This window comes from Myxine glutinosa, chromosome 9 (assembly GCF_964187855.1).
Source record: "Myxine glutinosa chromosome 9, kmMyxGlut1.1, whole genome shotgun sequence".
Lineage (NCBI taxonomy): Eukaryota > Metazoa > Chordata > Myxini > Myxiniformes > Myxinidae > Myxine > Myxine glutinosa.
In genome coordinates, this window is record NC_136269.1 from 19495088 (window position 1) to 19513237 (window position 18150).

Here is an 18150-nt window from a genome sequence, read left to right on the forward strand (position 1 = left end):
CCCCAAATAACCAAAACACCCCAAAGACTCTTAATGACCCAGAGGAAACAAAAGACCCTTAAGACCCACAAGCCTCTGAAGACACCGAAGACCCAAAAGACCTTGAAGACCCAAAACACCTCAAAGACTCAAAATACCCTTAAAGGCCCAGAGGATCCAAAAGACCGTGAAGACCCAAATGGCCCTGAAGACCCAAAACACCATGAAGACCCAAAAGACACCGAAATGGTCAAAGATGCCTACCCCTCTGAAACGACGTGTGGTGAAGCGCGTGGAGGTTGGCAGGATGGCTCGGCAGAAGCGCGCTCAATATTGAGCTGCTTAGTCTGGGTTTGATTCCCGACACAACTATAAACTGTGGGATTATAGTGTTTCTTAGGTAGGGTGTTGCATCACAATATGTGCCGTCCCTATTGGATATTGAGCTGGACACACTTCTGTCAGCATTCCCTGGTAAACGGTACCATATCGCATGTATCATGGTGTCTTTGGCAAAGAGTAGGCGATTGGCGCCAGCATCCTGGCCAAATTACTAGTTACAAATTCCTGTCCTAACTTACAGAGTGCACTGCACAAAATGAATGAAAGTAATAATAATAATAAATTGTCCATCAGAATTAGCCCTATTTATTGTGCCCATCTCCTCCCCAGGCGGTACTCGTCTCGCCGCTGCGCACGCTGCTCTCTTGGCATCTCATCTCGCGAACTTGTCATGCGAGCTCGTGAACTCGTGTTCCATGTCCCGTGCTTTGCGTGCTCCACATGTGCCCGACGCCTCGCACCGGGAGACCAATGTGTGGTGCGGGGGGTACGACCTTTTTGTCGTGCACATGCACCAGGTGTGGGACCGGGATCGAGCACCGAGCAGGAAGTTGTGGAGAGTGGGGGTCCTGGTAATGGTTCCAGGGGAGGCAGTGGAAGAGGGAGACGTGGTGTACTAGGCTCAATTCCAGCCCCGGGAGTCGTGATGGTAGGAGCAGGTGCGGAGGGAGTTGGGAGAGGAGGAGTGTGGATGGCTCGTACTGTTGGTGATGGGTCCGCAGTGGGAGGAGGCAGTGCTGTGACTGTTGGTGGGCTGGAAACTGGACCCATAGGGGGTACCGTGGGTGGAGCCATGGAGATGGGTGTATGTGGACGGAGTTTCTCATTCTATGGGGCAGGACGTGGTGTTGGTAGTTGTACGGTAGGTCCTGGTCCTGGGGGTGGAGTACCAAAGGGTCGTCCTCGAAAGCGGAAGCAAGGATCATCAGGGGTTGCTCCTGAAAGTGGAAGTGGAACCTGCAGTGGAAGTGGGGACCTGATTAGCTACACAGGAGGTAAGTGCTTCATCTCATGTTCAATTTTATTTCCTTTCTCCATTTATTTTTGAAAATGTTGCTTTCATGACCATAAGAATCAAAAAAGTAGAACGGCAATTGATAGGTAGGTGTTGGGAAAAAAAGTGTGATGTAGAGTGTCATCTTTGAAGAAAATGTGGGAATTTAATTGGTGGAAACTGAGTTTGAATACGTACAGTCACGTGAAATAGTAAGTACACCCCATGTAAAGTTTTGACTTTTTCAACATATTTCAACATGCAGCTATTTGATCTTCATTTCAACAATATTGATAGATAAAGGTGATATAATATAACAAATATCATGAAACATTTACATTTTGTAGTCCATTGTATAACTTAAATAAACATAAATTCAAATTTCACATGTAGAAAAAGTAAGTACACCCCTACATTTATCATGACTTCAAATACATAAAATTAGAATCAGGCGCACCAGCTCAGGTGCAAATGATTAGAACATCGTTAGAGAGGATCTTGGAGGAACCTGTCTTATTTAAACCTCAGACATTTAGTTTGGTTTGCTCTTTGTTGTTGAAGTGTGGGGCATCACCATGCCGAGATCAAAAGAGCTCTCTGAGGCCTTCAGAAAGAAGGTTATAGATGCCTACGAGTCTGGGAAGGGATTTTTAAAAATCTCCAAACAATTTGAAATCAATCATTCGACTGTCCGGAAGATCATCTACAAGTGGAGAAGATTCCAAACAACTGCCAACTTGTTCAGGCCAGGCCACCCCAGAAAGTTCAGCCCGAGAGCAGACCGCAAGATGCTGAAAGAAGTCTCTAAGAACCCCCAGAATGTCATCACGGGACCTACAGGTAGCTCTTGCCACTGTTGATGTCAAAGTGCACGAGTCTACCATTAGAAAGAGGCTGCACAAATTTGATCTACATGGGAGGTGTGCCAGGAGGAAACCTTTGCTGCCCAGAAAGAACATCAGGGCAAGACTAAAGTTTGCCAATGAACACCGAGGCAAAGACCAGCACTTCTGGAACAATGTGCTCTGGACAGATGAGTCAAAGGTAGAGCTATTTGGCCACAGTACCAGAAGACATGTTTGGCGAAAACCAAAGACAGCATTTGACCACAAGAACCTGATACCAACTGTAAGGCATGGTGGTGGAAATATGGTTTGGGGCAGCTTTGCTGCATCAGGGCCTGGGCAGCTCACCATCATAGAATCCACTATGAATTCTTCATTGTACCAGAGGGTGCTTGAGGATAATGTGCGGCCAACTGTCGGAAAGTTGAAGCTCAACCGAAGGTGGACCTTGCAACATGACAATGACCCTAAACATACCAGTAAATCCACCAAGGAATGGCTGAAAAGAAAGAAATGGAGGGTTCTGGAATGGCCAAGTCAAAGCCCGGATCTAAATCCCATCGAGATGTTGTGGGGGGATTTGAAACGAGCTGTGCATGCAAGAAACCTCTCAAACATCGCACAGCTGAAAGAATTCTGCATGGAGGAGGGGGCAAAAATTTCTCCTCGTCAATGTCAAAGACTGGTAGACAGTTATAAGCAACGCCTACTTGAGGTTGTTTCTGCCAAAGGGGGCAATACCACCTATTAGAGCCAAGGGTGTACTTACTTTTTCCACAGGCGAAATTTGCATTTATGTTTATTTAAATTATACAATGGACTACAAAATGTAAATGTTTCATGATATTTGTTGTATTATATCACCTTTATCTATCAATATTGTTGAAATGAACATCAAATAGCTGTATGTTGAAATATGTTGAAAAAGTCAAAACTTTACATGGGGTGTACTTACTTTTTCACGTGACTGTATATACATTCCGGAAATCGTACACATTGATGCAAATTCAAATTGGCAATAATTTTCCTTTTCTTTTTCCCAGTCTCAGCAAATGAAGCGTAGTTTAGTACAGCATCTACTTCAAACTTGGTACCGTACAGGTATTAAAATGATGTAAATATGAACTGATTAGATTTTGGTGTTAAGAGGTCAAAGGTCAAATGTCATGTTCTGTCAGGTATGAACTGTTACAGAGCTAACTTGTAAACCATTCATGGGGTTTTCACCAAACTTGGTATAATTATACAGTCTGATGCAAAGATAAACTGATTCTATTTGGGGGTCAAGAGATAAAAGATCAGAGGTCATGTTAAGTTACAATTATTTTGTTACCGCGATAACTTAAGAACGGCTGAATGGATCTAAGTCAAACGTTGTACAATTACGTATCATGATTTAAACATTAACTGATTAGATTTTGGGGTCGAGAGGTCAAAGGTCAGAGGTCATGTTGAGTTTTAAAAATATGCTGCCACACCAACTTGTTAACCAGTGATGGGATTTTGATCAAATTTGGTTTCAATATAAATGCTGCAAACACAAACTGATTGGATTATGGTATCAAGAGGTCAAATGTCATAGGTCATGTGAGGTAAAAATGTGATAACTTGAGAACAGTTGAAGGGATTTAAATCAAACTTTGTACAGATATGTATGATGCAAAGATGAACTGATCAAATTCTGGGGGTCAAGAGGTCAAAGGTCAGAGGTCATGTTAAGTAAAAAATTATGTTGCCATGTCAACTTGTGAACAAGTTATGGGATTTAAAACAAACTTTGTACAATTATTATAATGATGTAATAATGTGGGCAGAGGCATAACGATGGTTTTAGTTGCAAGTGAAAACAAAACACCTCCGCCTGTAGGATTTGTTCAACTACATGTAAGCACAATAAGCGAATCACAATACCACTGGAGATGAGACGGCGCGGAGTATTTAATGGAGCACAAAAAGCACAACCAACGAGAGGCGCCAAAACTACCGGAACACATGGAGCCGGAACCCCCACCCACAGAGGGTCATTAATATATAATGGCGTGACCTCTTTCTTTTTATCTCCCTTTCACATTAAATTTCTTCTTGTATCAAATAATTATGTTACAAATTGATGAACAAAGTTACCCAGGCTGAATAAATGCAAACAGATACCTTACCACAGAAGGTCTCAAGCAAATACAGAGGAGCAAAGAACAATAACATGAATAAAATAACAACCATGTCTGTGTGAAGGCAATCTAAACATGCATGGGCATTAACAAACCATGTGCACACAGGGCCGAACGTTAGAACTGGCAAAAGCAGTTCACATGAGTGGATGACATTGGAATAAGAAACAAGTATAAATTGTCCGTGTGGAAAATACATTGTCGGTGCAAAAAATTGCAACAGATGTTAGATAACCAGGGTCATTACAGGGTCATTATAGGGGTAGAAGACTATGCTCATGAAACGGGTTTATTCTGCCCACAAATTATTCGCATCGTTATTGAAGTAAGTAATCTGTTCAAAACGAACATAATTCAAAACACTTCACCACCACGTGATTCAAAACACTTCACTGCCACGTAATTCAAAACACTTCACCACCACGTAATTCAAAACACTTCACTGCCACGTAATTCAAAACACTTCACCACCTCGTAATTCAAAACACTTCACCACCACATAATTTAAAACACTTTACCACCACGTGATTCAAAACACTTCACCACCACGTAATTCAAAACACTTCACCACCACATAATTGAAAACACTTCACTGCCACGTAATTCAAAACCCTTCACCACCACGTAATTCAAAACACTTCACCACCACGTAATTCAAAACACTTCACCACCACGTAATTCAAAACACTTCACCACCTCGTAATTCAAAACACTTCACCGCCACGTAATTCAAAACGCTTCACCACCACATAAACATCAAGTAATTCAAAACAATGGTTGTCCGGTGGGCTATAATCATACCTGTCCATGCGGATAGACCCGCGTCCATAGACCAGCACAGCATAGCAGGTCAACACATGCTGGCTGTCCCACTGTCCCAGAGTCTCAAGGAGAGGCTGTCAGGCCGCATGCCCAGGCGGTCACCACATCAGGCCCTTATTGGCCCTCCGTGGTGCCGCGACCAAAGCGCGACCTACGACACCTCCCCCTAGTGGTCCTCATAATATGCCATCCTAGGTACCTGTGAGAAACCACCTCAAACCCCCGGAGGTCTTAACCCCCACCTGGGTCCGGTGATCCTGCCGGCCCAAGACACTCGCTCGGCCGGCGCCCCAATGGACAAGGGACGCCATACTCTACCAGACCCCCCCGTGGGGCCCAGGTCATACCATGACTCCTATGGTCAGACCCCACATCCAAATCTCACCAGCACAGCCCCCCAGCTGGCTGGCATACCCAAATTTCGAAAGGGGCACATTTTCCCCGAGGCCGACCCCAATGACCTCTCCCGGTCCAAATCCCGCAGCCCGGGGACCAACTCCCACCACGGCTGCTCCAGATCAAACTCCCATTTAAATTTAAAATTTCTTTTAAAAAATTTAGCCTCATGTGCACAACAACCGCAGCTGCAGGTGACAACCCCTTCCTCGAGTTGGTCTGCCCCTCCCTGCAGCTGCTCCAAATTTCCTATGGGGACCAGATCTTCCAAGGCTCTATTTCCCGACTCTTCCACATCCGAATCCAGCTCGGAGCCAAAACACCCCCCCTGCTGGGTATCCAATTTCGGAGCCTCTTGTACCTAATCGTGGGTCGTGGTGAGGGTCCCCCCCAGTCACCTTAACCTCCTCCTCGGACCGACTCACCTCAACCCCCAAACTCCCTTGGACTCGGTCAACCCTTTCCTCGATGGTACTGTCACAGGTATTCAGCCACTGTGTCAAATCATGTACATCATCATCACCCCCAATCACTTCTGCCCCCCACAGGCCTTCATCAATAAATACCCGGTCCAGTTCCGTCACACAGACCTCCAAGATCTCTCCCCCCCCCCTGTTGCTCCGCACCACCGTCCTGGTGCTGCACAAGTTCAAATTCTGCCCCCTGTTGGTGTATTCCAGCATCTACACCAGCCCAACACCCTGCCAGGTCTTCATTCATCAAACATTCCCCATTTAAATTTGCGCTTTGCCTATTTACATTTGCACACTCTCCATTTACCTCCAAACATGCCGTATTTACATTTTCCCTCTCCAAACATACTGTCTCCTCCCATTTTAATTCAAATTCTGCAATTCCCTGCTCCTGTGCTCCATTGGCACCAGTATTTTGTTCTTCCTTCAATTCACTCATCCATCCATCAATTTTGTCACCTTGGTCATTAATTTGCTCTCATTCCCTTCATTTCATTCTTTTTTTCATCCATTTTATTTTCCAATCGCTCACTCTGAGCATCAATTTTGCTTTCCAGTCCATTAATTTTATTCAATATTTGCAACAAGACTGGGTCGGGCATCGCTGCCGTTCCCATTGTTCCCCGCTCCCCCAGGGGTGGGTTAATACTTGGGACGGGGGAGGTTTCACTCCTAACCTCATACCCCTCTATCCCCGGCTCACTTCCAGAACCCTCAGCATTCCCTACCCATTCTTCTATATCATTCACCCCCTCCATCTGCCATGAGGAAGCAGTTCTGCCACGCAAGTATTTATTTTACCTCAGAAAAGTAAATTTAAAATTTTCGAAAACGTGATGTTGCATCTCACACACACAATTGACTATACAAATTTGAACACCTCGGGACTATAAAAATTTAAATCCCAATGCTGGGCGCAATTTGCACCCAGCCGGTGTCGATTTCGCAACCTCCGGACACAATAATGTCCACTAGATTCGAATCCCACTTCTGACACCAAATGTCGTGTGATTCCCCAGGTGAACACCACAGGGATCATGAATGGCCAATAGGGAGCTTTAACTCCGAAGCGTTCAGTTCAATTGCGGACTTGATACATGCGGGAAAAGAAAGAGAAAAGGGGAGGAAGCTGAAGCACTTACCTGAGCGATCCTGCGGGGCAGTCTTTAACCTGCAGAAAATAACTTTTTTTTAAACCGGGTTTAGAAATGTACAGGTAAAATAACAAAAGGGTTTATTAAAATGGATGCCTGGACAAAGAAAAGCGCAATGATAAACTAAATTTCCTATATGGAGTGCTCCCGCACACAGAACCAAACACAAACCAGAGGGATGGAAGAACTGGAAAATAAATTATGTGTGTGGGTGTGCTTAGCTCTGATCACTGGTGAAGTCTCGTCAGGGTCTGCGAATGGGTCCGGCGTTGCGCGCGCATTGGCGGGAACCCGGCCTCGTTGAACCCGTTTGCGCTGCAGCGCTCGTACACTCGTTGCCTGCATGGAGAACCGCAGTACCTGAGCCGCGGCTCCTTCCGCAGCCTCTGCACGTCTCCGATGGCGTCTCTGAACGTGGTCGGTCCAAGCACAATCGTGCGAGGGAGAAGAAGCAAGGGAGAAAGAGGTCGTCGAGGGCAAAAGAACAAGAGAGACATGAAGAGAAAGCAAGAGCACCGGCAAGAGCGAAGGCAACAGGAAGGCAAGAGGAAGGCAAGAGAAGGCAAGAGAGAGAATGTTGGTTCGAGAGTTATTTTAACGTCGGTGGTGTCAAGTCGTCAGCGCTTCTCCACCAATCAGCCCGCAGGCCACCACAGCCTGCTCATGTCTCCACCAGTCAGTGCGCCGCTTCTTGCTCGCCCCTCTTTCACCAATCGATGAGTGTCTTCTTGCTCTGCCCTGGCCAATCAACGAGTCCCTTCTTACCCCTGCCTTCCTGTTGGTCAACTCCCGCCCAATCACTGTCCTTCTGGGTGTGGCTCTCGGCCTGCCTGAGCGATGTGTGCCTGCCAGGTGGGATTTTTTTTTTTTTTTTTTTTTTTTGTATACTGAATCGAGGCTCGTGAAAGAGCTAACATTTACTTCACAAACAAATCGACCAGACAAACAAAATATATAAAAAGAGGGAGCGGAAGACAAGATGGGGAGAGAAGGGGAAGCACACAAACACAACATTTGAGAGCAGGGAGATGTGTGGAAGGGGGAGGGCTTGGGGGGAGGAGGCGTGGGAAGGGGGGGGGGGAGGGAGAAGTATAAAACACAAGGACACCAAGGACTTCCGGGACAGAAGTTGGTATTTCAAAAAAGTGGAATTGGGGTGAAATTAGCGGGGGTAGAAAAGATCAAGGTTTTGGATGGGGGAAGATAAGAGATGGTGGTGCACAGCTGTTTTAAAAACCTGGAGGGTGGAGTGGGATTGAAGAGAGTGAGGGAGTTTGTTCCAGAGGCGGGAGAAAAGAGGAATGAAGGAGTGAAGGTGAGCAGAGAGTCTTGATTTTGGCAGTTTGACCATAAGAGGGTTGCAGGCAGATCTTGTGCGACCTGAAGGAATATTTGCGGGACAGAGCCCAGAGAGAGCTGGGGGGGCAAGGCCAGAGAGGAGTCGGTAGAAGACGGAAAGACCACCAACCTGCCTGCGGTGAGTGAGTGAGAGGCCCTTGGAGTTAGCTTCATCGTGGGAGATTCCAATGATTCTGAATGCTTTGGTTTCAACAGCGTGAAGACGAGCTAGGTGTGAGGCAGGAGCACCAGCCCAGAGAGGAGAGCAGTATTCCATTGAGCTGCGGATGAAAGCCTTGTATGTGGTGAGGAGCTCAGGTGTGCCAAGGAAGGACTTCGCACGACGGAGGATGCCCAGTCGGCGACTGGCTTTGAAGGCCAGATTTGAAATGTGGTTTTCCCAGGAAAGATCATGGCAGATAGTGAGACCCAAAGGCTTGAGTGACAGAACTTCTTGGAGAGGATTATTCAGAAAGTGGATGGGAGGGTTGTCCAGTCGGTATTTTCGGAGAGACATCGTAAGAGTGTGAGATTTGTCAGGATTGAAAGACATGTTCCACTTGTTTGCCCAGTCTGTGATTTTGTCCAGGTCTGCAGAGAGTGAGGAGGCTGCAGACTGCTGATCTGAGGGATGAAGAATGGAGCGACAGAGAGTAGAGTCATCAGCAAAGAGATACAGAGGATTTTCAAGAGAGTCAGAGAGATCATTGATGAAGACCAGAAAAAGCACAGGGCCCAGAACACTGCCTTGTGGAACTCCAGCCTGAACAGGAAGAGGAGATGAGAGAAACCCATTCAGGGCCACTCGTTGACTACGACTAGAGAGGAAGTCCGCCAGCCATGCGTGGAGATTTCCATGGATACCAAAAGAGGAGAGTTTGGTGAGCAGAGCGGGGTGCCAGACCGTATCGAAGGCACGTGATATGTCAAGGGAGACTGCTCTAATTTCCTGTTTGGCATTGAGCACCTCCATCCATTGTTGAGAAAGCAGAAGCAGCATGTCCAGAGTAGAGTGTCCAGGTCTGAAACCAAATTGATGATCAGAGATCAAGCCATTGGAGAAGAGGAAAGATTTCATATCTGAAGCAATGATGGATTCCATGACTTTGCTGATAATTGGGAGAAGGCTGAGTGGTCTGTAGTTGCTGGGATCTGTTTTTGCACCTTTTTGTGCAAAGCGAGAGAGTCTGCGGATGGTGCGAAGAGATTTACAGGGTTTTATTGTCAGCCACAGTGCCCGATGCCTGGCTTCCGGTTGGTTTTATTGTTATTTACTGTAATTCCAATGGGCACTTCCTGCGCTAGTGTCTATTGCGGTACCATAAGGATAAATCACAGAGGGTAAGACATACAGGGATAATTTATCCTTATTCCCTAAGTTAAATAACATGCCCCGCCCCCTCGTGACGGGGACAGATATACACTTAACTGACATTCGGCTAAACAAAACTTCTTTTTTTTTTTCTTTTTTTTTTTTTGTATACAAGATCGAGGCTCGTGAAAGAGCTAACATTAATCACACAAAAAGACAAACCGACACACAAAAAAAACAAAACAAGGGGAGCGGCAGACAAGATGGGGAGAGAGGGGGAAGGACACAAAAGAGAGGGGGAAGGACACAAACACAACATTTGAGAGCAGGGACATCGGGAGGACTTGGGGGGGAGGTGGGAGAGGAATAAAACATATGAACACTGCAAGGACTCTGGGGTGAATTACCGGGGGTAGAAAAGATCAAGGTTTTCGATGGGGGAAGATAAGAGATGGTGGTGAACAGCTGTTTTAAAGACCTGGAGGGAGGAGTGGGATTGAAGGGAGTGGGCGAGTTTGTTCCAGAGGCGGGAGAAAAGGGGAATGAAAGAGTGAAGGTGAGCAGAGAGCCTAGACTTTGGCAGTTTAACCATAAGAGGGTTGCAGGCAGATCTTGTGCGACCTGAAGGAATATTGGGGGGACAGAGCACAGAGAGAGCTGGGGGAGCAAGGCCGGAGAGGAGTCGGTAGAAGACAGAAAGACCACCAACCTGCCTGCGGTGAGTGAGTGAAAGGCCCTCGGTGTTGACTACATCGCAGGAGATTCCAATGATTCTGAAAGCTTTGGCCTCAACAGCGTGAAGCCGAGCAAGGTGTGAGGCAGGAGCACCAGCCCAGAGGGGGGAACAGTATTCCATTGAGCTGCGGATGAAAGCCTTGTATGTGGTGAAGAGCTCAGGTGTGCCAAGGAAGGACTTCGCACGACGGAGGATGCCCAGTCGGCGACTGGCTTTGGAGGCCAGCTTCGAAATGTGGTTTTCCCAAGAAAGATCATGGCAGATAGTGAGACCCAAAAGCTTGAGCGACAGAACTTCTTGGAGAGGATTGTTGAGAAAGTAGATGGGAGGGTTGTCCAGTCGGTCCTTTCGGAGAGACATTGTAAGAGTGTGAGATTTGTCAGGATTGAAAGACATGTTCCACTTGTTTGACCAGTCTGTGATTTTGTCCAGGTCTGCAGAGAGTGAGGAGGCTGCAGACTGCCGATCTGAGGGATGAGGAATGGAGCGACAGAGAGTAGAGTCGTCAGCAAAGAGATAGAGAGGATTTTCAAGAGAGTCAGAGAGATCATTGATGAAGACCAGAAAAAGCACAGGGCCCAGAACACTACCTTGGGGAACTCCAGCCTGAACAGGAAGAGGAGATGAGAGAAACCCATTCAGGGCCACACGTTGACTACGACCAGAGAGGAAGTCCGCCAGCCATGCGTGGAGATTTCCATGGATACCAAAGGAGGAGAGTTTGGTGAGCAGAGCAGGGTGCCAGACCATATCGAAGGCACGTGAAGTGTCAAGGGAGACAGCTCTAATTTCCTGTTTGGCGTTGAGGACCTCCATCCATTGTTGAGAAAGCAGAAGCAGCATGTCCAGAGTCGAGTGACCAGGTCTGAAACCAAATTGATGATCAGAGATCAAGCCATTGGAGAAGAGGAAAGATTTAATATCTGAAGCAATGATGGATTCCATGACTTTGCTGATAATTGGGAGAAGGCTGATTGGTCTGTAGTTGCTGGGATCTGTTTTTGCACCTTTTTTGTGCAAAGCGGTGATGTTGGCTGATTTCCAAGGAGATGGCAGATGACCTTGAGCAAAAGAGAGGGTGAAGAGAACAGAAAGAGGGAGTGAAAGAGCAGAAGAACATGATTTTAGGACCCGTGGGCTGATGCCATCAGGACCAGTTGCAGAATCAGAGTCGAGGGTTGACAGAAACTTTTCCACCTTGTCAGGAGGAAAGGACACAGAGTCCAGGAGCAGCTGGGTACGACTGGGTACGGTGGGTACAGAGAGGGATGGGTTTGGGACACAAGATTTAGAGGCAAACACAGAGTTGAGGCATTCAGCTTTTTCACGTGCGGAGTCAGCCGTTAAGCCGTTTGAGGTGATGGAGGGGATGGAGGGGGAACAAACACCAGAAACAGATTTTACCAGACGCCACCAGGATTTGGAAGAGGGAGACAGATAAGAGAGTTCGGTCTTGAGAATGGTGAGATATTGTTTCCTGGCTCTCCTGAGGGTGGACACACACTTGTTTCGGGCTTTGTGAAAGGAAATGAGATTTCCTTCCGTTGGATTTGCTTTCCAGGAGACGAAAGCAAGTTGTTTCAGGGCAACAGCCTCACCACAAGATTCCGTGTACCATGGACGGGAGGAAGGGTATGACAACTGAAGACGAGATGGGATAAATCTGTGCATGAGAGAGAGCAATTTACTTTGAAAGAATTCCCAGGATGAGTTGATGTCAGAGGCGGTAGAGATGGGAGACCAGTCCAGATGATTGATGGCTGCTTGAAGACCGTGCCAGTTGGCCTGAGTGAAATGTCAGACTCGTCGACGCTGAGGAGGCTCTCTGAGAATGGTCAGAGAGATGTCCACTTTGACAAGCACATGATCAGATGAGCCGATTGGAGCAGAAGAAGAGCAGCAGACATTTTCAGGGAAGTTTGTCATAACCAAATCCAGAAGAGAAGATGCTCCGTTGACTGAGATCCGGGTCGGGAAATTGACAGATTGTGTCAGTCCCAGTGAGTCGCAGAAGTCCTTTGCTGAAGAGCCATGGCTGGTGAGAGAGGTACCCACACCCAGCCAACTGGCATGGTGACAATTGAAATCACCACATACTAGGGCATTGCCCGTACTATATCTATATCTAAAATTATATCCCCCCCCCTCTATTTACATGAAATGGTTTGGTCCAAAGCGAACGGCTTGCGAGTACGGTGACAATCCCCCCCCTCTATTTACATGCAATGGTTTGGTCCAAAGCGAACGGCTTCCGGAGTTTGGTAAAGAAATCGCCATCGCGTGCACAAACGCGCAGGAAAGCGAATGAATCGCAAATTCGGTTTTATTAGTTTTAAAACATAGTTTAACGCCAACATAGTTTGCAAACGTGAAATAAATGAATACGCTCTCAAATGTGCCATCCGAGGCAGAGTGTGTCCGCCACGTTCGGCACACGCGATCGTTCGCTGCTCTCTGATTGGTTGAATCGTTTTTTGGACATAGCTCGGTAAGTAATTGTCCGATTAATATGAAACCTTGAAAAGGCACATCCTCGGGTCCCCAGCAATATACCTGGCAAGTTAAAAGTATATCGGACCCGTGGTTGTCGAGAAACAGCGGTCACAGACAAACAGACGTACAAACGTACAAACGTACAGACAGAGATTACTGGAATTATAGATAGATGAGGAAGAGAGAGTTGGGATGGGTAGATAGAAGTTGGTCCATATTATCAGACAGTGAGATGTCGATGGAGTCATCGCTGTTTGGTGGACGGTACAACACACATATGAACAAAAGGTGGGAGCAAAGGGGAAGCCGTAGCTAAAGGTATTCCTGGGGGTGAGGTGGAGAGAGGGCAGTGGAGGGCGAGTGAGGAAGAGAGTTTTTTATAAAGATAGCAACCCCACCTCCAGGACGAGGCTCAGGTCTATCATACCGGAGGAGGGAGTAACCTGGGAGAGATACCAAGGCATCAGAGACATCATGAAGGAGGAAAGTTTCTGTTAAGCAGATCACATCTGGTTTGTCAGAAGCAACCTGTATGGAGAGGTCAGTCAAGTTTGAGCGAAGGCCCCGGATGTTTGAGCTCCATACCGTTAATGAAGAGGAAGGGGGAGCATCGGGTCCAGAACAGGGGGGGGAGGGGTAGGGTAAGATGTGGAAGAGGAGGAAGAGGTAAGGAGAGCTGTTGAAGGTGTGTCAGAGATTTCAGAGATTTCAGAATAGCTTGGAGAAAGGGAAGAATCGGGCGGACAAAAGGTTTGATGGAGATTGGGTGAGGCACAGTGAGGTGTTATTTGAGGAGGGGGAAGAGCGAGGCAGAAGGTTTGGGGAGATGAAGGTGAAAGTTGGAAGGGGGAAGAAGCAGGGAGGATGCTTTGAGGAGGAGGGGTGAGAGGGGAGTCTAGGAGGGGAGGAGCGAGGGAGAGTCTCGGAGGGGAGGGGTGTGGGGGGAGTTTAGGAGGGAGGGAAGGGGAAAGGGGGGAGATTTGAAAGGGATGGGTGATGGGGAGGATTTGGAGGGGAGGGGTGAGATTGGATTTTGAAAAGTGTACGATTCATGGGAAACGAACATTTTTTGCAAAATGAGTTTGAGACCTTCGAGTCAAAAATACGTTTGAGGACACTGGAGGAGGGGTGGAGTTCTGGATAGTTTAGGGAATGTAGAAAGGAGGAACTGTAAGAGATGGTATTATATATATTTTTTGGAATAAATAGATTTGGTGAGCAAGACGAAAGCATCCTTTTGTAGGAAAAGAAGAAAAGGGTGTTATAATATATGAGAGAAAATAGTTGTTCAGGGGAGAGATTATACATTTCTAACCGCGTGATCGCGAACGAAGAACGAACGAACAAGAAGAACAACAAATAAACGAATAAGACCTTGGAAGGAAATATTTTTTTGGGGTTTTTTTTTTTTTTTGTGAGTACAGATATTAAACAAGGAGGTACGGGGTGAACGACTGGGACGAAACAGAGAACGAAAATAATTTCAGCGCATTCGACGAATCGCTGAGAGAAAAACAAAACCACATGGTCGGAGACGGTACGGTAGCCTAAGCCTACGAGTACTAGGCCTCAGAATACTCGATACGCATTCACCGACGATTGTGTATACATGTACGAAAAATTAGCACCAAAAATTTTCCAAAAGATACGCTATAGGTACACACACCGAAAGATAGATACAGTCTCGACAAAAACACGATTGTGAAAGATCACTTAGCTTCGAGAGCGTGAGCGCATGGAGCAGCTTCGAAAAGACGTGACCTCGCCGTGATCTCGCGAGATCTTTTTCAACTCATTACATGGTGATGGTTCTTATCACGATCATCGGAGCACCTACCTATACAAATCTACCTGACTCTACATATCACTACCCCACAAACATAACAATACATATAAATATATATATATATATATATATATATATATATATATATATTCATCCTTCCGAGGTCGGGAAACTGAGTACCAGCTTGCTGGGATGAATGAGCCATTCGGTATCCTGCGTCGGAGTGGCAACCCATCCAGGATATACGTATATATTGTTGCGGATCTCAACGTCGGCCTTTCCCCTTACCAAGGGGGGATTAGTCCCCTTGTCTTTTACTAGCCGACGTGACCCGGGGCTATGACGTTCCTTCCGGACGGCGTTGAATAGGGTGGTAGGCCGAATTCCTATTACCTAAGTACCAACGCAGGCCAGGAAGCAAGGAAATAAACCTCGCCCGAATCACGGTTGTAGGTGGAAATGCCGAGCGATAGCAAACCGTGATCAGAGCCGTTAACAAGGACTAAACCCGATCTGAGCGGTTCCGAATCGTGCCATGCTTACCCAATGGAGGAAAACACTGATACGGTCGAATCAGGAAAGATAGGAAGAACAGATTGGTTTATTTATAATTTGTACAGGAAGGAGAAGAAGAACACACAGTGAAGCTTATACATTCTTAACTTATCCCAGGACACGGGCCTGTTTCACACTCAGACACACTCACACGGGGATGTAGATGGTCGGGTTGATGGTCCAGGGATGAGGGCGTCCAGGCAGTTCAGTCGGTTCCCCGACTCATACCGCGAAGCAGATGGTCAGGGCGGCAGAAGCTCCCCGCGGGTCGTTGAAGCAGAGCGGACAATTACGGGGTTAAATGCGGGGCGAAAGGCAGGCTGGCTGGGCAGTTACTTCGCGGCTCAGCCGCGTACGTAATAAATGAACCGGGCTTTATATGCGCTCCCAATACAGTTCACTGCAAAGCGCCTCTCCCGCAGGAGTCCTCTCCCAGAGCGCGAACCCTTGCAGTTCTTTCACAAAGCCCTCTCCGGCGAGTCCTTTATCATGCGCAAATCATGCCAGTCCTCGTACAATCAGACATCTCCGCGCAGTCCTTTTAAGCACAAGCTCCCTCTGTAAGTCCTCTCACCGCAAGCCCAAACCTGCGAGTCCTTTTTAAGGGCTTTGTGCGTGCGCTTATATGGCCTTTGCAGCGAACCTTCCAGCACTTCCTAGATGCGCCCTTACCACGCCCTCTTAAGCCATGCCCACCGAGTCCTGGTTGGTTGTTGGCTCTCACCGTCACCGCCTTCTGACGTGCTGCTTGATGCGGCCACACCTCTTCCTCGCGCTCCTCCCCCTTTCCAGGCCTACCTCGTGGCATTTGGCTGGTTTCGAGCGAAAACCAAGGGCAGCGAACGCTGCTGGCAAACGAGGTGCATTAGCTGAATCGGGGCGCGGGATGGATGCTGTCCAATGAGGTAGATTGGAGGGTGGCCGCAAAATGAACGGGACCTCAGCTTATTTCTTTTACACAACGCAGGTATCACTAATGGAAATGGCCTTATCCTCACACATACTCTGACATAACTAATGTTCTAAAGTGGCCTACGTGTTGCTTGTGGACTAACTATGGAGGCAAACCTTTAACCTTTAATGATGTTATATTTATACTCTCAGAACCGTAACACTGCACCCCTCCTTCGCCAGGCTCGTCCCCGAGCCGAACCTACACAAGTGAGCACAACCGGTTCTGATGCAAGGGTCAGGACTACTTTTTAACTTAGTGTGACACGTAGGTGTGGTTTCCCTCTACATTTACTCTAACACCCTGTGTGTGACAGTTTAAACACTAGATATGTCCCACCCACTGCGTTGTGTACTAACTAACAGGCTCACGCCCACAATTAACCGAATTACGGAAAGAATTCTCTAACTATACATAAAGCCGGTGGGGAGCATGTTATTTACAAGACTAATCCGAATTATTTACAATTCTAGAACCCAGGACCTGTTCTTTTGTGTGAAAGAAGAGAAATTTGGAGAGGAGAAACACAGAATGCACTGCACCAATACACCATACACCAATGTGCACAAAAATGCACAGTCATCACAATCATCAAAAAATGCACAATCACATTTCAAAAAGCAATGATGTCTTGTGCTTGGCTGCTGGGCTGCAGCGTCTTCTTGCTTCGTCTTCGGTGTGCCATCGTCAAAACTTAAAGTCTTCTTTCCTGACACACCAAAGGAATTAATAAAAAAGCACAAACCGTGCCCGTTTTTATTCCGGCCAGCAGGGCCAACTTAGGTGGTCCGACTGCATGGCATTGATGCCACTTAAAACAGTGGTCCGCAGGGCACAAGGTAACGTTTGCAGCGATTGTCTGCCCCAGCAAAGGTGCCAGGCCACAGAACGTGTGGTCCATTGGTGTATCGGTGCAGGTATCAGGTAGCAGGGTGCAGCGCAAAAGTGCAGCCACACAGCTCAGGGTTCCTGCACACTCCCCTCAACAAAAGATATGGGTCCATGGGTGGGGAAGAAAGACAAAGCAGAGGTTAGCGGAGGCAAGGGCACAAGGGTACACGTCAATACAAGGCAATGCAACATGAGGGGTGCGGGAGAGCGAGCGGAGAAAGCTCGTCCCTAGCCGTTCGTCCCCCATGTCAACCTACACTACCCTTGCCCCTCCCCGTATTTACACTTTACAAATTCCGTCTCTACATTTTGTCTCCCTATATCCCCTCTAATTCCGAATTTGTCAGCCAATCCCTCCCAAGAAGGAAGGGATGGAATACGCACAATGTCTCACCCACGTCATGATGCGTCTTTCATTCCAAATCATCTGCAAAACCTGGTGTGGAGTTCTGTCACCTTGGTGAGTGGATGCGGATGGTGCGAAGAGATTTCATCCTAACTATCCTTCTAATAACATTAACTCTTTAAACTACCCGGGGTCTTGCCCAGCCAATCGGCATCTTTACACTACGTGGTTCTAAAAACCAATTCCCATTGACCCTCCCTGTGGTGCCTCCCAAATTTGGGGTCTCACTCCCCCATTTTTTTTCAATAATGTGCCTTCGCACAATTTCGGGGCTGGGTCGTGTGGCTCTACCAGCAGGTCCTACTTACCTGCGCACCTCCGCCACTGAAGTCGCCACCCGAGCTTGCCTAGCTCCGCACAACTACCCTAAACTGGGGAAGGCCCTCCTGGCTCTCTCACCCCTCTGATGCCCTCTCTGGCATTGGGCTACCCGGGGCCTCTCTTAGGATCCTTGGGCCCCACTGAACTCTACACTGAACTCTACCTGGCTCCCAGAGCCTACGTGCGG

General features: G+C 47.4%; 1 protein-coding gene across 1 annotated transcript in view; it reads left to right on the forward strand.

The window, feature by feature from the left end:
* The window catches only part of LOC144893710 (LIM/homeobox protein Lhx9-like), a 105501-nt gene that overhangs the window by 9493 nt on the left and 77858 nt on the right, over positions 1 to 18150 (forward strand). The window contains exon 3 of the mRNA XM_078785079.1: positions 652 to 1316. Coding sequence (XP_078641205.1) covers positions 652 to 1316 — 665 coding nt within the window. The remainder of the gene's footprint in view (positions 1 to 651; positions 1317 to 18150) is intronic.